The following is a 22,137-nucleotide window of genomic DNA, read 5'->3' as shown; positions in this document are numbered from 1 at the left end:
AGTGGCAGCCCTGCCACAAGATGATGTGGCTGCCTTGGTGGTCAGATTTTTGTGGGGTACTGTGAAGAGCAGTAAAGTGAGAGACCTGTGCAGATTCTCTTCATCTCAGCGAGTTATGTGCAGAAGAATATGCTGCTGGATACATTCTTGTACCTGCCCTGATTTTATGAGCTTGTTTCAAATAACAAGGATTTAAACTTGTGAATGGACAAAAATAAATCCTTGTATACATATAATTTAGCCTACCGTTCCCAGGTTGGGGGAGTGGGAGGTAAAGCCATGGAGGACTGTGACTGAGTGGTAGAGCATCTGCTTTCCATGCAAAGTCCCAAGTTCTGTTAAATCCCTGACATCTCTAGGCAAGCCTGGAAAAGATTCCTATCTGAGAACCTGTAGAGATGCTGCCAGTCAGGGCAAGAAATATTGAGGTACATGGATTAATGATCTGACACAGTTTAAGGTGGCTTACTGTATTTCTTTGTCCCTATGATTGCTTCATGGGAGCCAAAGTAGCTTCCATTAAGAACTTAAAAGACCCACTTAGCCAAGCATCCTTTTCTCCCAGTGGCCAGCCAGCTCTGCCTTTGGGAAGCCTGAGCACAGCACCCTGCCAGCCTGCAGTCCCCAACAAATGGTATTCAGAGACGTACTGCCTCTGACAGTGGTGGCAGAACACAGTAATTGTAGCTAGCAGCTATTAATAGCCTTATCCTCCGTGGATTCATCATCATGCTTGATATTGTGGATATGTCTTTAAAAGGCTAAAGCTCCTCTCTGCTACTCCTCTCTCAGCATTATATATCATAGTACACATTCTAGAACAGAAGCTTGTTCCATCATTCCCCTAGCTGAGACCCAACCTAGGATTTATTTATTTTTTAGTGGATTTATAAACCACCCTTCAAGGCTCTCAGAGCATTGTACAATTTTAAAATAATAAAACAGATAGGATAAAATTCAATAAAAGGACAATACAAAATCACAGGAGCTGCAGCCATAAAATTCAGTAGTCGGTATAATCCAGCAAAAGTCATAAATACAAAACTTAGATCAGCCATAAAACAGACTGGAATGCCTGAGCAATTTTTTTAAAAAGTCTTTTGCTTAGTACCACATATATATAAATAGTATTTTTTGCTATTGTGAACAGCTCTGAGCTTCCCAGAAATGCAGCATACACATATTCAATTAATGAATAAAAACCAGTTTAAGCAAGCTTCAGTTGCATGACAGCTTTCATATATGGGGTGCCACAACTAAGAAGATCCTCTCCCTGGCTACCATCTTTCTATTTCCCATAAGCTACCTGTAATGGGGTTGAGTTACTCGTGCGTAAACTGCCACCGTTCTAGGCTTAATTGCCTTGGTTAAACCGTTCTGACTGCAGGTCAGGGAGCCTCCCCTTCGCCTCTCGCTCTGATGACAGTTCCCTGACACTACCCAATAGAAAGCCCCTGTTGTCCCTGCCACTAGCTTGGGATGCTAGAAGAATCCACTGGGCTCAAGTTCCAAAATGAACCCTCCCAGACGAATATGCACATTGGAATGTTGTTTTGTTTTGGAATCCATTCTTCAACAACCAAAAATGTCACCCAATTTTTGCCTTTAAGTTATGGCATGGCCTGAGGACTACCTGAAACCCTTTTCCCTGTAGTGTTTGGTTTTTGGTATAGCATTCAGCTGCTTGGAAAGACTAGACAGCAAAGCAGCTTCCACACAGCTTGCACATGAGGCTGGATAAACCTGTAGGATGATGAATACCGCTTTCAAAGTTTGTACAGAGGAAAATGTGGTTGCCCTCTTGTACCCATGGTAGTGGCCATCTTTTTTTCCATACAATGTCCCAGTGTGGGGAAAAGATGGCCATGGGTACCTGGGACCAGTCACTCCTTTCTCCATACAAAATTCCTGGGACGGCCAGGGGCTTTTGCAGTTCCTTTTTCAAATGGTGCAACAGTGGTGCTTTCTAGCTAAGTGACAGCTGTACAAAAGAAAAAAAAGGAAAAACTTTTTTAAAAAAAGGTTTTTCTCTTTTCAAGAGAGTTTTGTGCTGATATTTTCCCAAAATTCTACACATAGATGGGACAGGACAGTCTTTATATTGATTATAACTGTTCAAAACTGTTCAAAACTGATGCAGACTCATTTTTGACTATTCCATCCATCCATCCCTTCCAGCAAGAGCAAACCATCAGTGCCCAGACCAATGGGCCATCTCTACAACAGCAAAGCAAACACTGCACTCTCTTTATCTCCTCCTGCAGAGCGGATGGCATATTATACCTCCCGGATGCAGTTCCCAGTGGAAGTGGCTGCTCAGCCAGGAAGACCAGGGCCCCCTGGTAAAGATGGTATACCTGGACGGCAAGGGGCTCCAGGTCCCCCAGGAATGCCAGGACAGATTGGGAGAGAGGGTCGACAAGGTGTGCCTGGAATGAGAGGTACGCACTTCCATTTCTGTCCCTGATAGTGGCGGGCTCAGAGGGCCTCTTATACCCTGCAGATTAATTTGTTTTGGCTCATTTCAATGACAACCTAAGGATTTGGATTTTGGGATGTTCTAGGTATTCTTGCAGTGAATGATTTATTCCTTCTCCTTGCTAGCAATTACATCTACCAAATTTGGCATGAAACTGACCAGTGTTTAGCTATTGAGAAGACACAAGCATTAGCCTTAGCATCAGTATCATAAAAGACCTACATTAGCAGCAAACTGATGCAATGAGAACAAGGCTCTGTGCTTCTGTTACATGGAGACAATTCTGTAGGTGCTGGTGGTGGATCAATCACCTTGCAGCTTCTCTTCCTTTTCCTTTCTCTTGGTGCAGGTGAGCCAGGTGCCAAAGGTGAAAAGGGAGACAAAGGGATTGGAATCATGGGAGAGACTGGCCCTCCAGGTCCTCCAGGTACAGGCCTCTTTTTCTTTCTTTCTTTTTATTATTATTTTATTTATATTTTGACAAAGTAATAATAATAAATAAAATTAAAATGTGTGTACTTCCCCCCCAAGACCATTCCACTGTAACTATCCAACCTCCCAAAAGGAGGTTTGTGATGGTTTGATCCCTTTCCGTTTTAACAGAACAAATTCTACAAATACCTTCCATATCTCCTCAAAATCATTTCTGCTGCATTTTCCCCATCTTACCTTAACAGCACGTTAATTTATCATTAATAGCTATATCCCACACCTCTTTATACAATTCTTCCATTTTATATTCAGTTACCTTGCCCCTTCCACTTCCTAGCTAAAATAACCCATGCAGCTATGAGCAAGTCCTTCATATCCTGTGAACCTTCTACCCCATCATAAATTGATAATAATGCTACCTCTGGACTTTTGGTCAGCTTTAACCCAGTGATTTCTGTTATCTCCTTAAACACCCTTTGCCAATTGTACTTATTTACATCCCCACCACTTGTGAACATAAGTCCCAGGTTCCTGAGGCCTCCTTTTCTTCCTGCACCATAACAGGCATCCTTTTTAAAACAACTTGTTTACTTCATTTGGGTATGTGACGCCGCAGCCTCAGAGTCGGTCACGACTGGACCTAATGGTCAGGGGTCCCTTTACCTTTTTTTATACACACATACATACGCACATCATAAGAGTGAATTAGTTAATACGGAAAGTAAGGGTGAGTTCTTTTTCTGTAACTTTATAGAGATATAAAGGTTGACTCCTCCTTAGAGACTCCTGGCCTTCATCCTCCTCCATGCTCTCACTGCCTGTTCACTTGCCCTCCCCAAGCATGCAAGCAATGATGGATGGAGATAAAGCCTCGTCCTCCACTTGTGGTTGTGCAGATTTGACCCAGAGGGAGAGGGCAAGTGACATGAGGAGTAGCTATAGTAATGAGGAGGTGGGCCTCCTCAGAAGGGACTGCAGCTTGCTCAAGCAGTAAGGACTGCGAAGGGGGTGGGGAGGATGTGAGACTTATTCCCAGAAGTTCCTGCCCTCCCAGAAAGTGGAAAGCACAAAACAGTCTGCATAAGCCCCAATGGATGAAGCTTATGAAATGACCCTCTTTCTCAATTCTTCTCTGCAGGGATCCAAGGACCACCAGGGTATGGCAAGATTGGTCTTCCAGGACCTATGGGACAGCAGGGCATCCCAGGTATCCCAGGACCCCCAGGGATTACTGGGCCGCCTGGAAAAACAGGTCACTGCAACCCTTCAGATTGCTTTGGCATGATGCCTCTGGAACAGCCAATGTATCAGCCCAAAAACATGAAGGGGCCTTTAGGCTGAAGCACTAACAGGTTTTCTTCTACAAAGGACTCCATTGGGATTCGCCAAAGTTCTGGTCCTTGTGACTAGTCGTGAATGATTATTTTTTCATTGTTGTTAATATTTTGACTATATTTTTTTTCGCCAGTGGGGTTCAACCGTTCATAATGATATTTTGTTTTTGTTTTGTTTCAAAGACAATGATCCAAGCATGTGTGGCTGTGTGTATGTTTGCCTCAGTATTCTAAAGGGAAGTTGATTTTGTCATCTGTGTTCAGCAAAATACATTTCAAAATAATGCTTCAGTCTTTCAATTGCTGTGGGCAAATAATGGGTAGATTACTTCCACACCTCTTCTGTTCGTTAGGAATGAATTATTAGCCTTTCAACAATATGTGCAGGTGCATATTCCAGCAGGAAATTCCAGTAGCTGTGCAAAAAATGTGGAAGTGCTCCTATTGTTAAGTTCAACAGAACTTGTGTGAATTGGCATCTTTGTCATAAGTTTAGGTTAAAACTTGAAAGAATGTGGAGGGGTGGATATGGAGGGTGGAGTTCTAAAATGGAATTAACATTGAAATTCTGTGTGTGCCTACTCTGTATTAAGCCCCACAAATTGACCGAGACTTGCTCCCAGATGAACATTGGAGCTGAACAATACTGAACCTTAGTTATTCTGTCTGCAGCAAAAAATGGCAGGCACTCCTGCATCTAAAAATAACTGAAAAATCAGTTCTATGTGACACACACCCACACAATTTTGTGTATTATGATGTAATTACATTTTTGTCCAAATGAGCAAAATTCTGGTTTCTTCCATTTCTATTGTACGTAATGTGAAACTTGGCCAGGGGCAAGGGATAGGGATTATACCTTTTTAATATACTGGAATCAGTGACTTTTCTTTAATGTTACTGGAACATCAGTTGTTTACTTTTCATAAAATATATTTTTCACTCAAAAAAAAAAAAAGACCAAACAATGCTTATCCAAAGTTAAAGATTTTACTGACTGCTGGAATCTCTGGGCATTACAATTGGGAGATTTTAGAGTCAGATGAGAAACTGCGGTCAAACATCACTTTTGCTCCCCCTTAAAATAAACACACCACACCCCTTCATGGTAACCAGCTCTTTCATGCAATGGCATACTGGGGAAATGTGGATTTTTTAAAAAAATTGCTCAAAAATTTCCCCCCTCCCAAAAATCCTCTTGTTCTTATATGCCTTCAGACCTCAAATTACTTTATTTTGGAAATAAGAATTGGCTACCAAGCAAGCTGTTTGTGTTGCTATGTAGCTTCTGTCAGCTATTCCTAGACTTAAAACTAACTAGGTTAGAGTAATTGTGAGCATCTCATTGCAATAGAGGTTTACATGAAATATGCCCCTTAACGGTCTTGGTAGAGGAGAGTAAGTAGTGGAGTCTTTCCTCAGCTGAAGAACCTTTCCTAATGGTTAGCCATTCTATTTAAATAAATGATGCCTTGTTTCCTAATTGGTATTTGGCTCACTTTCATTTCAACCCTTTGGCTCACATGCTGTGTTTAAACCTAGCAGATTACAACACACTTTTATGCCGTTCCGTGAACAATGTCCATTTACCAAATGGACTCTGCAGCAGGAAACAGCCAGAGAACGGCAAGAATTCTTGTTTGACAACCTGCTTTGGTCCTTTTGTTAGAAAACAAGGGTTGTGATTAGAAATAATGGTTGCAATTACAAAATCTTGGCTCCAAGCATGAAAATATGCTGGTTAAGTAAGGCTACACTAGCTCAATCACACAAGGGAGGGTTTTCTCCTGTTCTTTTTTCTGAACAATCTAAAACTTAGTTTGACAATTTACACACAAATCTCTTGTCTCTTTAATTAGAGGGAGACCACTTTCACCAAATCTAGATGAATCTGAAATCATACTCCGATACTCCAGGATATATGAAATTGCAATAACCTTGTTCTTGAATGAAATGGATTCATTTCACAATACAGTGGTGCCTCGCAAGACGAAATTAATTCGTTCCGCAAGTTCTTTCTTCTTGCGAGTTTTTCGTCTTGCGAAGCACGGTTTCCCATAGGAATGCATTGAAAATCAATTAATGCGTTCCTAGGGAAACCGCTTGCCAGGCTGGCGGTGCGGAGAAGGGCTTTTCTCCGCACCGCAAGCCTTCAGGACAGGTACGGGAACAGAGGGGAAGGCGCGCAGCGCTTCTCCTCTGTTCCCGGGGCTTGCGTGGGAGGAGGGTTTTTCCTCCCCACCGCCAACATTCAGAACAGCATTCTGAATGTTGGCGGTGGGAAGGAAAACCCTCCTCCCACCCCAAGTCTTCAGGACAGCCATCCGATGCCGGGCTGCGGGAGGAGGCGTTCCCCCCCCCCCCGCCCGGCATTGGAGCTTCGTTCCGATGTCCGGGGGCGGGAGGAGACGTTCCCCCGCCGGACATCGGAGCTTCGTTCCGATGTCCGTTGGAGGGAGGAGACGTTCCCCCCACCCGCCGGACATCGGAGCTTCGTTCCGATGTCCGTTGGAGGGAGGAGACGTTCCCCCCCCCGCCGGACATCGGAGCTTCGTTCCGATGTCCGGCGGTGGGAGGAGACGTTTCCCCCCCCCCGCCGGACATCGGAGCTTCGTTCCGATGTCCGGCGGCGGGAGGAGGTCCGAGGACAGTGGGGAAGACGCGCTGCGCTTCCCCGCTGTCCCGGAGATTTCCCTATGGGCTGTCGTCTTGCGAAGCAAGCCCATAGGGAAATTCGTCTTGCGATGCGCCTCCAAAACGGAAAACCCTTTCGTCTAGCGGGTTTTCCGTCTTGCGAGGCGTTCGTCTTGCGGGGTACCACTGTAATCTTTAGGCTAGACTACTGAAATTGCATTGTGTGTGCAAGTATCTTGGACAGTCTGGGAAATCAGCTTCTGTCTTCTGCATAAAAGACAGGATGTTGATCTTCACTCATAAAAGCCTAAAAGTTTTTGCCCCTAAATACTTAAGAAGCTGCCATTATATAGCCCATTGCAAACAGCATAGCCTCTTGAAGTAAGAATCAGTGCATTTAACAAATTTAAATCACATCCTCTCCAAAAACTTATAGTAGCTCATGATCTAATGTGTACCATTGGATATTGGACTTGGAGCCACAACTGCAGGATCAGTATTCTTACTGAAACACATAATTGAATTAACATTGCAGTTAAATAAAACAAGATTTTTAAAAAGAGAGATAAAAAATATAATTAACATCAATGTAATTTATAAAATATAGTTATATATCATAATACAGCTCAATACATCTTATGCAAAACAAGGCAATGAGAATAATAGACACTAGGAGCAAATGACATTATAGCTTCCGAAAAGCTCATCTGAACAAGAAGGCTTAACGTCAAGAAGAATCACTGGGCAAATGTCCCATAGCTTTGGAGCCACCAAAGAGAAAGCAATGTAACTTTTACTGGTCTTGCATCCAGTGCTTTTTTTCTGGGGGTACTCGAGGGTACACAGTACCGGCACCTCCCCCCCCAAACGTTAAAACTGTGGCACTTACTATAACAACTTCATGGTGAGTACTGGCACCTTTTTTTTCTTTTCTTTTTAAAAAAGCACTGCTTACATCACTTAAACATAAAGCTTTGAGCAGGGAATCTATTCAAGATCCTTAAAAAAGCAGCAAGGGGTGTGCCTAGGGATTTCTGGTCACCTGAAAGATGCATGAACAGACCCTTGAGACGCCCAAGGACCTTAAATCTTCCTTTGAACCCTTCTCATTGCCCCCTGCATCAAAGTCATTTGCCTTGACTGTTTGTCAGCATTGATGTGACTCCATTGCCCGCTCCCCAAAGAGCCTGTGCATTAGCATACAAGGGCACCATTACAAGGGCACCATTACATCTATCTTCTTCCATATGTTACCATGATTGCTCAGAATACAAGCCTTAATATACATCTGAGGACTATTTCTCAATATTAAAATAATAAGCTATTCTGGAACATGATGATTGGGGAGACAGGTTGGAATTCAGCTTACATGTGCCATGAGAACCATTCCCCACTGCAACCCTGAATCGATGCTGCTGGAGGATAGGCAATTTATTTGTCTGACAGAACTGGCACAGAAATCTGCACACTTTCCAAATACACAGGAAGACAGCTTTTAATTTTAGTTTGTTTCATTATTGTACCAGAGTGCCAATGACAGTCACTCAGAAAGCAGCAGATACAAGATCAGAGCATTTCAGGAAATTGAGTTTCATTTAAAAAGTAAACAAAATAGAAATTTGACATTTATGATGAAGGCTGTCCAGAGAAGGAAAGGAAAGAGAGAAGGGTGAGAAGTGATTCCACCAAGAGCCTTTTAACCATGCATTCAGGTGAATGGAAGTTGAAAGGGGGTGGGACACACATGCCCATGTTTGTTGGGTGCCAGGATTGGATATTCACACTCCCATCCCAAACAGTGGAAAGGTGCAAAGAACTTCACTCTGTGTAGTAGTGATTCAGGTAGGAGTCATTTTTCCATTGGTGGAGAAGCATACCAACACCATTTCAGGTGCCTGTCCTTCTCTGCTCTTTTAAATATGGCAGCTATTTTGTGTTATGCAACACACCCCACAACAACCAATTTGTGACTGCCACCCACAGCACTTTCTCAAAATTCCAGATGTGCCCATTGTCCCAAAAATGTTGGAAAGGCATGGACTCTAGTTGGGTTGGGAGATTAAGATTAACAGAATCATAGAATTGTAGAGTTAGAAGAGACCCAAGGGTCATCTATTCCACCATCCCATGGAATGCAAAAATCTCAACTAAAGAATTCATGACAGAAGGCTGAACAGGCAAACTTGATTGCCTTATATTGCTTGGGGGGGGGGGACAACTCACACATCCTCCAATTCACATTAACCTGAAACTGGGCTTCTCATTTTTAAGTTCGGACATATTGAAGCCCCAAAGCACGGATGGCTTAAGACTTTTTATTGCCTTTAGGCAGATGTGTCGCTTTCTCCCCCCAAATGATGCAACATCAGCTTTCCAAGCACAGAAGTACCGGTAACTACTTTTCAGTGGGATATGGCTTCTTATGAAAATAAACTGCAAGAAACTGTTTTTTCGTGTCTTTTAAGCTCTGTTGGAATGGCTATGGATTTAATGCTAAAACATGAATTTTCTCAATGGAGGGTTGACCTTCAGATTGATGATCATTCTTTTGTCTTTTGGAAGGCACAAAATTCCCCCCCTTTTCTGGAACTCAGGCTGTGCCACCATTTCTTAGCATCAGGATAAATCTAAAAAGAAAGTAAAAAGAGACTTCTCGTTATTTATTTATTTAACTTATGAATGTGGAAGTGAAAGTGGAGCTGGGATTCCAGGCTAAGGCTATACAGTATTAATCACGGCAAGACCCATTTCTAGAACCACCTGCAGTTCAGTGGTTTGGAGGGATAAAGATGCACACCCAGCTGGGAGCTGTAAAAAGCGAGGCAAGTAGAGCATCTTTCTCTGGCATACAGGAGTCATTGATTTAAGGGGTTTTTGAGGCAGTTACAGCTTTTGATTAAAGACTCTCCAAAGGATAGGGAGGTCCTAGAGCAGTGCTACATAAAAGCATATATATATATATATATAATTTTTCTCTAAAAAGTGCACAATAAAGAAGATTTTTAAAAATAGTTAAAACTACAAATCAGCCTTCAGTTAATATGCCTGCTCAAATAAAAAATGATTTATTGTTATATTTTGCTATTACTTCTGTTTGTATAATGCCACGGTGGCTTCTTTGTGTAATTATTTCTGTTTCTGTTGTTGTTGCCACTCTGGCGGCGGCTCTTCGCTACTCAATCGCCCTGAGGTAAAAGCGAGGGAAGCGGAAGCGGCTCTTAGCAACGGTCGGCAACGGCTGAGGGGGCGGGGCTACGAGCTCTTCCCCGCGCACCAGCACCTCCCTCCCCTCCCAGGGAAAAAGAAGGCCCGCTTTTCTTTTTATGGACTTCCTCAGTCACAGGACCCCGCCCACGGTGGGTGACTGACGGGAGCTCGGCCCAAGTCCGCGGGAGGCTCAGCAAGCCTGTCCGCCAATTGGCTGCGTCAGTAGGCGGTACCAGAGCGGAAAGGAGTGGGCGTGCCAGCGGCAGAGAGGAGGGGGCGGTGGCCCGAGCGGCTGTGAAAAGCTCAATGGCGGCCAGCTACCCGTATGGGCAGGTAAGCGAGCGAGGGAGGAGCGCCGACCGCCTTCTCCTGCCCCCTGCCGAGGGGAGCCTCCAGGGGGATGAAGGCCCCATCTGCTGCCTAGGCGACGGAGCGTTTCCGGGGGAAGGGGGAGTTGGACGTTGCCTAGGGAACGGGCAGTGGGAGAGGACCCAGGAGTCCGGGGCGATGGAGATAGGAGTCTGGAGGGGGAAAACGTACGCAGACAGGAAGCGCATCTCTCCCAGAGTGACGTCATTGCCGGCGTGGGCCTGTGAGGTGACATAATGGTTAGGCTCGAGTGCAAAGGATTCATTGGAGGAGATGTTGGGGAAGGGTCGGAAGCGTCTGGCCTGATCACTTGGGTGATCAGAGGAGAGCTGGTGTAGCAGAGTGACAGGCAGCACTGTCCTGTGGGTGTTTACTCAGAAGTAATAATAATTTTATTATTTATACCTTGCCTATCTGGCTGGGTTTCCCCAACCACTCTGGGCGCCATACAGCATATAAAAATTTGCAAAACATCAGTTATTTTTTTAAAAATCCTGATACAGGGCTGCCTTCAGATGTCTTCTAAAAGTCAGATAATTGTTTATTTCCTTGACATCTGATGGGAGGGCGTTCCACAGGGCAGGCGCCACTACCAAGAAGGCCCTCTGCCTGGTAAGTCCCACCGTGATCAGTAGGGCTTGGTCCCTAATAAGTGTATTTAGGAAAGAGGCTCAGCTGCACATAGTAACCTCCTGGACTGAATCTCAGCTGTTCCACCAGGCAACCTTGGCCTCTGAAATCTGCCAGTGGCTGCCCTTGCATGGGTATGGTGGGAAATGAAAAGGTGGCTGCTTCAGTGTTGTAATATGGCTGGGATTGGCCTGGGGCAAGCTGCTTCTCTTTCAGCCCTAGCCCCCCACCCCCAAGAATAGTGACCCATTTAATAGTTTTATTATGGGGATTAACATGGAATTATTTAAGCACCCCAAGACATTAAGCTATGAACCAGGAAGTCCTTGGTTTGACTTTCACCTCTGGCCCTGTACTCACTACATTAGCTACTCTCATTCAGCCTCTGCTTCTCCCATTTGCAATATAGAGATGGTAATACTGGCCTGCCTTATAGGGTTGTTGCAAAACTGAAAAGAGCCAGAGAAATGCTTGATGGTGGTGTGATGATAACTTAGCTGGTTAGAGCATGGTGCTGATAATGCCAAGATTGCAGGTTTGGTCCCAGTAATGGGACAGCTGCATATTTCTGCATTGCAGGAGTTGGACTAGATGATCCTCAGGGTCCCTTCCAACTCTATGATCTGTAAACAGAGTCATTGCTTATTGCTCCTGAGGGAGAGTGCCTAGGGAGCATAGCTGCTATAGTTGTGTTAGGAGAGCAAAGTCCTGACAAGCAGTACATGTTGCATAGGAACGAGAGAAGCTTCATTTCACAAACCCCTCTTTCCTGGGCAGCATGCCCCCCCCGCCGCATCACACCTGTCTTGGCCACCAGAGCCAGGGACTGTAAGAGACAGCAGGTAGGAACCCCTGGCCTGTGGCAGACGTAACAATTCACAGCTTCAAGAGTCCATGAGATTCAGCTGCAGAGTGATTCTTTTTGGAACAATGAAAAGTGGGGGGACCATTGTCTATTTTAGTGTGTGTTGTAAATTATGTTGCAAGCCACCCTGGGTACTTTGCTTAGTAGGTGTGGTAAAAATACTCCAAAATAAACTGCTGGAGTCTCCCAGTGTCCTTTCCTCTGTCATGTCCAGTCAGTCTGACCCAGCTATGTATATGGTGCCCATGCTAGCCAAGTGCTGTCAGTCTTGATGTGCAGTGGCCTTCCTTGACATGCACACACACTAAGCTCATCCCCAGCCAAATGCAAGATTCCTCCCTCGTTTCCTTTGTCTTTCCTCTCTCTTTGTTTTGGCTTTGCTGGCCACCTTGAGATTGTAAGCTCTGTGGAGCAGAGACTAGCCCTTTCTCTCCTTACATCACCATATAGAACCTTTGACCCTTCACATGTTGCAGTCTGAGCAAAGATTGCCAGTGGCCAGGGATGATGGGAGCTGTAATTCAGCAACATAGAGGGCCAAACCTACCCCAAATGAAAGGTGTTAATGCTTGATGCACTTGTTTGTGGTGATAGTTATCTTTGGTGACTAAGAGACATGTGCTAGAGTCCTTTGATCAAACACGTTTGGAAGCTTCTCTTCACCTCTCCTCCATTGTGTAGAAGAGGCTCTGTGGTGTCAGGGCTGCAAAGTCATCTCCTACTCTGCCTGTTCAGCAGGTTAAGCAGAGAATCATTGCTTCCTGGGCCATTGGGTTCAGCTGTGGCCTTGGGATTTTCCATGTACTGAGACACCCCAAATGCAAGTTCTTCTTACTATGCCACTGACAGCAGTGCTGGAGATGTGGCACTATCTGATTTTTGCAATATTTCATGCAAATTCCTTGCCTATAAGTAACTGTGCAGCAACATCATTGCAAAAACCTTTCCCCCCCCCCCCAAGACCTTGGACTCTAAATCCTGGGAGCCATCCCTGCTACTCTGCTGGTTTCTCGGGGTCTTATTCCTTATCCCTGATTAATTAGTCCAAAATATCTTATCAGACCCAGTTTTGAAGTTTTATTTACTACATTTCTAATGTAGCACTCGGTGATATATCCCCCCCCCCTCACACACACACACACTTTATCATTCACAAGAACCTTGTGATGTAGATAGAGAGGACTTATCCAGACTTCCATTTGTGCCATGATTTGTAGGCATAAGACCATGTTTTCCAGGCATGGATCCAAGCAGGGCTGCTGTTGTTTTTGTCCCACCAAGAAAACTCTTTTACCACTGAATTGGAACAAACATCAATTGAGTTCTACGTGGCTTGATGTTTGTTCCAGTTCAGCAGTAAACAGCAGGTTTTCCTGGGGGAAGCAATGGTAAGGGAAAAAAACCAAACTGCTCAGAAAGCACAGACCTGTGCCTACAAATTGCAGCACAAACAGAAGTCTGGATAAGCCCAGAGACTGATTGGATCAAGGTTCCCTAAGAAACCAGATCCCTAAGAAACCAGAAGCCTTTCTCTTGGGCATTGTCGGCCAATTGGTGCCAAAGAAAGATAGAACCTTTTTCATGTACGCTACAACGGCAGCAAGAATACTCATCGCAAAGTATTGGAAGACACAAGACTTACCCACTCTGGAAGAATGGCAGATGAAGATGATAGACTATATGGCTTTGGCTGAGATGACTGGCAGAATCCGAGACCAGGGGAAAGAGACGGCGGAAGAAGATTGGAAGAAATTTAAAATTTATCTTAAGAAATATTGTAAAATTAATGAGTGCTAAAATGTTGTGGTTATAGAAAGTAAGTGGATTACAGCTGTAAAGATTGAGTAGAGGAAAAGAAAAGGAAACAATTAGATAAAATTAAGGAGGAGGATTTGCTGAAATAAATTTTGAAATTGGAATGCAGAAAGGGGAGGTAGGAGGAGGTCGGTGAAATAAGCTTTAAGAAAAAAAGGATTTGAAATTATACATGTTTGTTTTTGTGTTTGTATGTTTGTATTGTGTATTGTGTGTGTTTATATAAATTGTGAAAATCCAATAAAATTTTTATAAAAAAAAGAGAGACTGATTGGATCAAGGTCGTACAGTATGCTTCTTGCCTGAGTGGGGTGGTTGGACCCAGGACTCTCTCGTCCTGTTCTGACTGTCTGACCACCACTCCATACTGATTGTACATACTCATAGTTCCTTCCATGCATTGGTAGTGCCACTCTGCACTCAATCCAGGACTATTGGGTTAATCTCTCTGCATTATATTATCTTAACTATGCACTGGGAATGCATAGGCCCCTCTCCATCATTGCATATTAATGGGGTGTAGAAATCAACTCATTCCCCCTGCCACTTTCATAGCCTTTTCCTTTTCCTGTAGGGTTACCCTGGTTCTGCAGGACAAGCTCCAGGTGCTCCGCAAGGCAACTATCCCGGAGGAGGCCAGTATGGAGGTGGGGTGCCTCCTGGCAGCTCCTATGGTGGACCAGCGCCTGGTGGTCCCTATGGGCCACCCTCAAGCGGAGGACCTTATGGCCACCCTTCCTCTGGGCCTCCTGGTGGAATGTATGGAGGAGGCCCAGCACCAGGAGGACCTTATGGGCAACCCTCTACCAACCCATATGGTGCTCCTCAGCCTGGCCCCTATGGGGCAGTAGGTCCTGGAGGTGAGTGCTAAAAGAGCTTAGGGCTGTTCTGATGACTGTGTGCTTTCAGGTGGATTAGTAGTGTTCATGACACACAAATTCATTAAATGTTCCATATTTTTAATCTATAGCCTTTAAATCTGGGTGGGTATTGTTTTTGTTTGTTTCTATTTTAGGTGTTTTGTGTTTTTATATTGTAAACTGCCCTGTGATCTTTGGATGAAAGGTGGTATCAAAATTTAATCAGTAATCATCATCATGGGGAGGAGGTCTAATGGATTGCCATATGGGGCGTGCTTTCTGAATTCAAATGACATGGTACTCCATGTCTTGTCTGAATGATGCCACCCGCTTTTCTGGGGCTGCTGGTATGTATTGCCCTGTTTTCTTGCTAATGAAATTTCATACCAAATTCTTTCTTTGAAAAAGTATTCTTGGCAAGACCTCAAAGCCAAACCTGCGGGGTGGTGCTTTTCTTCCCTCCCCATTATAGGGTTGACAGACAGTCACACACATCTCCAAAATTACCTGCAGTTTCTTCCATGTGCTGTCCATGCCGTATCGCATCTGGGCTTCAGATTCTTGATACAAAGTTTCAGTTTAGGATCTAAAAACTTGGAATTTGTCACTTTAAATATCAACACTAGGAGACAAGAAATGGCAAACCATACCTGAACATACATTAGTTCATGCTGCTATGATGTAGTGGTTAGAGTGTCAGGTTAGGGCCTGGGAAACCAGGGTTAAAATCCTCACTCAGTGATGAAGCTCATTGGGCCACCTTGGGCCAGTCACTGCCTCTCAGCCTAATCTACCTCGTAGGTGAAATGAGGAGAGGCAGAAACATGGACGCTGGCTTGAACTCCAAGAAAATGATGGAATATAAATTAAATAAATAAAGGTACATGTGGTCTTTAATTGCAATGGTGGGCTTTCTCTCATACGAACACTGATCAAACCCCTGCCGGGGAAACTTTTGTAAATTTGAAAAGAATGTAAACTTCTCTCTCTCACACACACATTTTGGTTATTAATTAGCACACCACAAATACCATTTTGCAAGGCTGAGTGAAGCTTGTGTTTTGCAGATGTCACATTTCTGCCTCCCCTTTCCCAAATCTCCCAAGATTCACTTTCTTCTACTTACAAAGTGTTTCAAGCACCCAAGCGTCTATCTTTGGCATCTATCATATAAAGGGCCTCTTGGTGTGCAGCTGGAGCCCTTGACTCGAGTTTTGCACCGCAGCGTTGGAGAAGCAGTCGCTAATTGAATTATTCATCTCCATTTAGATAGGCAGTTGAGAAAGACTGCATTATTTAAGGTTCCAAGGTGGGAGCCAAAAGGCACTGAAGCTGCCACCCTGAGTGGCGGAAATAAAAGTTTATGGCTGCGCATCTGTCTCCTGGAACTGGGTAGCATTTACATCCTGCTGAAACAACACACCTTCCGCATGTTTGCACTCAACTTTACAAACTATCTAAAGAGATCCCATTTATTTCCCTTCTGTTTTTACAAGGCTTTGCATCCCAGCTCCTGCTGGGGGGGTTGAGCCGTCTTCCGCAGGATTAATAACTTGGCTATTAAAAAAAACCTTTTAGAAAACAATGGCTGACTCAGCGGGCATGAGAGAGGGCCTGTCCAATCCCTGTTGCTCTAGCTGCCAAAAATCTGCTGAGCTAAAAGCTTACTGCCGGTGGCAATGGGCGTTTGCCATGCCTTGATGAATGGCCATGCGGTTCTCCTAATTTGTGTTCTGCCCTTTCCCCAGCAGGGAACATCCCCCCAGGTGTGGACCCAGAAGCCTTCTCTTGGTTCCAGAGTGTGGATGCTGACCAAAGCGGCTACATCTCAGTCAAAGAACTCAGGCAAGCCCTTGTCAACTCCAACTGGTCCGCCTTCAATGAGGAAACTTGCTCAATGATGATGAGTGAGTCCAGATGTTGATGATTCAAATCAAATGTGCTCGGAGTGGGAGGGGTCTAGAATATTAATAATCTCATAATACTCTGTACTTTGGTATGGTGACTAAGACATGTGGAAATAGACAATTGTGGAAGACGCAATACAAGATTCTCTTTAAAAATACTTGTATCAGGTTTGGGGACTTTTCTGCTGACAGTTTCCCTTTGAAGTTGAAAATAGATGTGCCCTGCATCAACATACAGTGGTACCTCTGGTTACGTACTTAATTCGTTCCGGAGGTCCGTTCTTAAACTGAAACTGTTCTTAACCTGAAGCACCACTTTAGCTAATGGGGCCTCCCACTGCCGCTGCGCCGCCAGAGCACGATTTCTGTTCTCATCCTGAAGCAAAGTTCTTAACCTGAAGCACTATTTCTGGGTTAGCGGAGTCTGTAACCTGAAGCGTATGTAACCTGAAGCGTATGTAACCCGAGGTACCACTATATGTGTGAATTTATGCCAGAATGCAAACATCAGTTTAAAAACTGTTCTTGTTATCTGAGGGGACTCAAAACTTCATAGCAGATGCCCACTTTCCTGATCCTGCCTCAGGTTCTAATTCTCAAAATAGAAGAATATGGAACTATCAAAAGGGACAGGATGCACTAGGCTAGCAAAGCATTGCTAATCGCTAGCAGGCCTACATGATTGGAAGCCAGAGTGAATCAAATGTGAACCAATTCAAAGACCATTTTGGTAATGAAGGTGCAAGGTAACCTTAAGAAATCCTCAGCGCCACCCTCAACCAAAATTGCAAAGTGGAATCATTTTGTTGTTGTTGCAAGGATTGCCACATAATGTGTGCCAGGGGTTGCCATTTTAGCACCCACTGGCATGCATGCACCTGGCACTCACAGGTTTCTCTTCCCTGCTCCTCCCCTCTGCTGAAATTAGGCTCAAAAGAAGCATTCTGTTGTGACCAATGGGACAGGTTGTGGTGTGTGTGCTTCATTGTGCAGGGAAACTGCCCACAACATTTTCTCTGATTTGCAAATCTGCTCACAGGCCCCAAAAGGCTGACAAACCCTGATTATGCAGAGTGCATTGAACACTTGAAATGAGCTGTATAAATGCCAAGGCTGTTTGATGTTCTTCAGTTGTGCTTGAAGTTCATGGACTCCCATGCTTGCCTTCTTCAGAAACGTGAGATGCACGTTTCATCTCCCTCATCATCATCATCCCTCATTATTATTATTTCAATTTTTGTCCTGCCGTTCCTCCCAAAGGAGCTCAGGACAACCATACAGCATTCGCAATAAGACATAATTAAGACCCAACAAAGACTAAAACAATTAAGGGATATATTTTTAAAATTTCACAATTCCATCTGCTAAACGTATCACCCGTCAAATACTAACCCCTGGGTGAACAAAAGTGCCTATAGATTTCATCGGCATGTTGGCAATGTGGGGAACAGCTGCTCTTCACCAAAAAGGGAGTTTCATAACCAAGGTGCTGCCACAGAGGAGGCCCTGCTGCAGGCTGCCACCATTACTCCCAGGCCACACTTGCCAGCAGGGCCACCTGCCAGGTTTCCCTTGCTAGCCTTAAGGCTCAAACTGGTTAGCATTGGAGGAGGCAGGTATTTTAAAGTCCTTAGCCCCTGAGCTATTTAGGGCTTTGTATGCCAGTACCAGCACTGCATCTGGTGGCTCACAGGCAGCCAGTACAAAGCTTTTAGGACTAGTGATTCATGGTCCCATCTTGCTGTCCCTCTCAACAATCTGGCAGCTGCATTTTGCATCAGCTGCAGCTCCTGGACTGTCTTCAAGGGTAGTTCAACATAGACTACATTGCAGTAATTAAAATGGGAGTAGTCCACATAATAAATGTTAGAGCGTGTGTGCTTTTTTCCAGACCATCCTGCTGAAACAGTAATTAAGTTTAATATCTTCTGTAGTCTTCGAAAGATCCTCCAACCTTGTTTGTGGAAAGCATTAGTGTCCTAGTGGCAGCACAACCCTAAGAACAACCCCATGCTTGTCCTTGCTGCTGGCATGTGGCATGCAGAAGGTATTGCGAAGAATTGCATGTTACACTGGAGACAGACAATAGTTCTCAGAGGGCTGAAAGCAATGTGATAGAGACTCTGCTTTACTCACATTGTTTGGTCTCACTCTTTCCTCTGGTCAAACAGATTTTGCTGGGTTTTGAAACATTACACAAACCTGGTGAAGCAGAGGCAAAAGTAGGATTAGCTACCTCTCTTGTGTCGCCTTCAGTTCTTGGGGCTGTGTTGCAAGGTGGGTATTCTGTCTCTGGTTTTGAGTCAGCAAGTATATGGGACCACTGCTCAGTGCTCCACTCTTTTTTTACTGCCTCTGCAGACATGTTTGATAAAACCAAATCTGGGCGAATTGATCTCTATGGGTTCTCGGCCCTGTGGCGTTTCATCCAGCAGTGGCGGAATCTCTTCCAGCAGTACGACCGCGACCAGTCAGGAAGCATTAATTGTAATGAGCTTCACCAAGGTGAGACATAACGAGGCAACAGTCCTTAAAGCCTCAAGAGGCTGTTCACGATCTCTAACGCTGCTGGAGAGTGGCTGTTTTTAGGCAGAGGTCTGTTCAGATTGTTGCTTTCGGGCTCAGAGGCCATTCCAAAACAATTGTGAAGAACAGACTGAGGTTTCCACCATGGTTAGTAAGAGTTCCCTCAGTCAGGTAATCTCTTGTGTCCCTCTGCTGCTAGGCTGAACCATCCAGCCTTCTGTTGAACTGCTGACACAATCTAGATCCCCAATAACTGTGATGAGATTGAATCAATGCATTGTGACTGGAACAAGCTAAAGCAGCCTTTGGCAACCTGGTGCCTTCCAGATGTTTTGAACTACAACTCCCATCAGCTGGCAATGGCTGAGCCTAAAACCTAGTAAACTGATAAATGTGAAGTTTTTGCATCAGGCAAACATGCCTCTTGCTTAGTGTCTGGAGAGCAGATGAGCTGATTTCTTCAGGAAGCTTTGACAGCAGAGCAATGGCTCATTGGACTTATGTGGTTCCTCGAGAGTGGAGCCATAGCTCAGTGGGAGGCTGCATACGCCTCATGTGAGAGGTTCCCAGTTCAGCCCCTGACATCTTCCAAGTAGGGTTGAACAAGTCCCCATCTGAAGCCCTGGAGAGCTGGCATCAGTCATTGCAGACAACACTGAGCTTGATGGACTCTGAGTAATGCAGCTTTTTCTGGCAGTCTCCGTAGGTTCATGAGAACCTAAATGCAAGTCCCTAGTGCAGTTCTCTGGAGTGCCTTGGGGCTAGGCTTGGAAATGGAGAAAGAACTGGTCTAAGAAGAGGCTGAGCAGACACAGAGTTAGCAGCGGTTAGATGATGTGCCAAAAGAGGAGTGCGGAAAAAAATGCATCATCAGGGACCGCTGAAAAACGTAGCCATGTAGAAATACTGGCATGGTTCTTGGGTGCTTGAACGCTCAGCTCTGAGTGACTCAAGAAAGGCCATCTTGTCTCAGTGTTATGTTAGTATTTGGGTGAGAAGAAAAAAGTTTAGCACTTGGGCAGTTGATGGTGATAATAATAACAACTACCATTACTGTTATAGCATTTTACCCTCCCCTTCAGTGGGAAAGATTTCCAGAGTAGCTTACAAAGATCACTCATAAGTCAACATTCATAATAAGACTATAATAACAGCTGTGAATCATTTGTGTTTTCCATCCATGACTGTGTGAAGCGTGGATTCTCATTTATTCTCTCTCCCTGCCCCCTGTTCTCCTAGCACTCTCCCAAATGGGCTACAGCCTGAGCCCCCAGTTTTCCCAGCTGCTGCTCTCCCGTTACTCACCGAAGGCTGCCAATCCTGGCATCCAGCTGGACCGCTTCATCCAAATCTGCACCTTGCTCCAGTCCCTGACCGAAGCCTTCCGGGAAAAGGATACTGGGATGACGGGCAACGTACGACTCAACTACGAAGACTTCCTTACGATCTCGACCGCTCGTGTGTTGTGAGAGCCAGGGGTATTGATTTTGTTGGTGATCCCACTGGTGGCTGGTGGCATTTCCTTCCACAGAAGGAAGGACCACTTTGTCTGGAGGACATTGTGTTGCAAAGGAAAATGAAATTGCCCTTCTCCATCACACCAGTGTAACTCCAGATGCTTAAGCTAGGTGGATTCTTGGAAAGGGTTTGGTTTGATTGCATTGAAACAGCTGCCTCTTATAGCCACTAGAGGGTGAGCCACAAACACCAAGTCTGACTGTCTGTGCCAGGCAGCTCTGCAGCAGCCCCCACTACCCTCTGCCTGAGTTCTCTCCTCTTCCCCCACTCAACCATCCCACCAAGAAGTTAGAGGAGTTGGTTGCCAAGAAGTCTGAATAGAGCTTCTTGCTCCTAAATTACCCTTCTGTAGTTTGCATGTGCAACTTGTAATCGCCAAAGCAGAAAACAACACCTAGGGAACAGAATTGGGTTCCATGCTTTTGTGTCGACAGCAGCCAAAATTCCTGCATTCCATGACATCCATGCCAAGTGCAGCTCCCTTCTTTGCCACTAGATGGGGAGACCATCAGCCAAGATTCCAGACTTCTTCTTTTTTCTGGGGAGGGGCTTTCCCCCTGAAGGCTTGACCTTCTGGTTAATGTGTCGCGGCAGATTTCTTTTTGCATTGCTAAAGTGCAAACTCCCTTGCCAACTGCTCACTTGGCACTTCTCAGTTATTTTCTCAGTTGCCAACACGTTGCTTGTGATTTTTGTAAAGGCCAAAATCATAGATAAAGATGTGTCAGAAAGAGACTTATACCCAGGTAAAACTCTGTACAATAAAGGACCCTAAACACACTCTTCCCCTTCTGAGTGTTTTTTTCGTGCATGAGAACTGTACAAAATACTGTGGGGATAAAATGGGATGACCTAGTGCAAAACCACCCTGAGCTGCTTTGAGGGTGGCTAGGATGCAAATATGTTAGATAGAAAGCACCTGGAAGTGGGTGATACACATAGGCGCCGACTCCATGGGGCTTGAGGGGGCTCGAGCCCCCTCAAAAAAATTTTTGGGGGGGCTCAGCCCCCCCAATAATCTCAGGCGGGCGCCCTTCCAGCAGAGCGCCGCCGCCGTCCCCCGCCTCCTCCTTCGCCAGCCAGCCAGCCGCGCGCCCTAATCGGAGAGCCCCGGCCGGAAATCCCGCGAGAACAGGGGAATCCCGACTGGCCGCACCTCCCAGCCAGCCAATCGGCTGGCTGGGGGGCGTGGCTTGCCCTATTTAGGGCCGGTGCCACTTTATTTGCATATTCATGAGCTTATTTATTATTCATGAGCTTTCCCAGGCCCCCCCCAATATTTTTTCTAAGTCCGCGTCCCTGGTGATACAATCCTCAAACAGCCTGCCAGTTCAACGCACAAGAGTGGAATTCCATGTGGCAAACTGCCGGGTTCTCTTCTTTTTATATTGAGTATCCAGCCCTTGTGGTTCCAGAAAATAACTATGAAGCACACTAAGGCATCGGATTCACAGGCCAGAGGAGAGCTGGGCAGGCAGTGATACATCAGACAGTACCTGATTTTTCTCCCATGACCAATTATCTGGGCTTCTGCATCCTCTTACCATCTGCCCAATGTTCT

At 45.1% G+C, this 22,137-nt stretch overlaps 3 protein-coding genes across 10 annotated transcripts in view; 2 read left to right on the top strand and 1 right to left on the bottom strand.

Moving 5' to 3' along the window:
* Positions 1–5,728, top strand: part of COL16A1 (collagen type XVI alpha 1 chain) — a 142,777-nt gene extending 137,049 nt beyond the window's left edge. For all 5 annotated transcript variants that reach the window (XM_081200005.1, XM_081200003.1, XM_081200004.1 and 2 more), the window contains 3 exons: positions 2,265–2,441; positions 2,829–2,906; positions 4,050–5,728. In XM_081200005.1, coding sequence (XP_081056131.1) covers positions 2,265–2,441; positions 2,829–2,906; positions 4,050–4,252 — 458 coding nt within the window. In that variant the 3' untranslated portion in view covers positions 4,253–5,728. The remainder of the gene's footprint in view (positions 1–2,264; positions 2,442–2,828; positions 2,907–4,049) is intronic.
* TINAGL1 (tubulointerstitial nephritis antigen like 1) overlaps positions 1–22,137 on the bottom strand; it is a 106,274-nt gene that overhangs the window by 38,264 nt on the left and 45,873 nt on the right. The gene's annotated exons all lie outside the window — the stretch shown is intronic.
* On the top strand, positions 10,200–21,355 carry PEF1 (penta-EF-hand domain containing 1). Of its 4 annotated transcripts, none has more exons than XM_081200072.1 (5): positions 10,200–10,419; positions 14,340–14,625; positions 16,377–16,532; positions 18,894–19,037; positions 20,298–21,355. In XM_081200072.1, exons 1-5 carry the CDS (start codon positions 10,393–10,395, stop codon positions 20,525–20,527), a joined length of 843 nt encoding a protein of 280 aa, XP_081056198.1. In that variant the 5' UTR covers positions 10,200–10,392; the 3' UTR covers positions 20,528–21,355. The 4 variants fall into 4 exon arrangements, with proteins under 4 accessions (XP_081056198.1, XP_081056197.1, XP_081056196.1 ...); XM_081200071.1 differs by having other exon boundaries at positions 10,204–10,419; positions 16,374–16,532; XM_081200070.1 differs by lacking the exon at positions 10,200–10,419 and adding an exon at positions 10,579–10,683.

Source organism: Podarcis bocagei (genome assembly GCF_964188305.1).
Source record: "Podarcis bocagei genome assembly, chromosome: 7".
Lineage (NCBI taxonomy): Eukaryota > Metazoa > Chordata > Lepidosauria > Squamata > Lacertidae > Podarcis > Podarcis bocagei.
The sequence above is the reverse complement of the archived record's forward strand: the minus strand, read 5'-3'. Positions and strand labels throughout refer to the sequence as shown.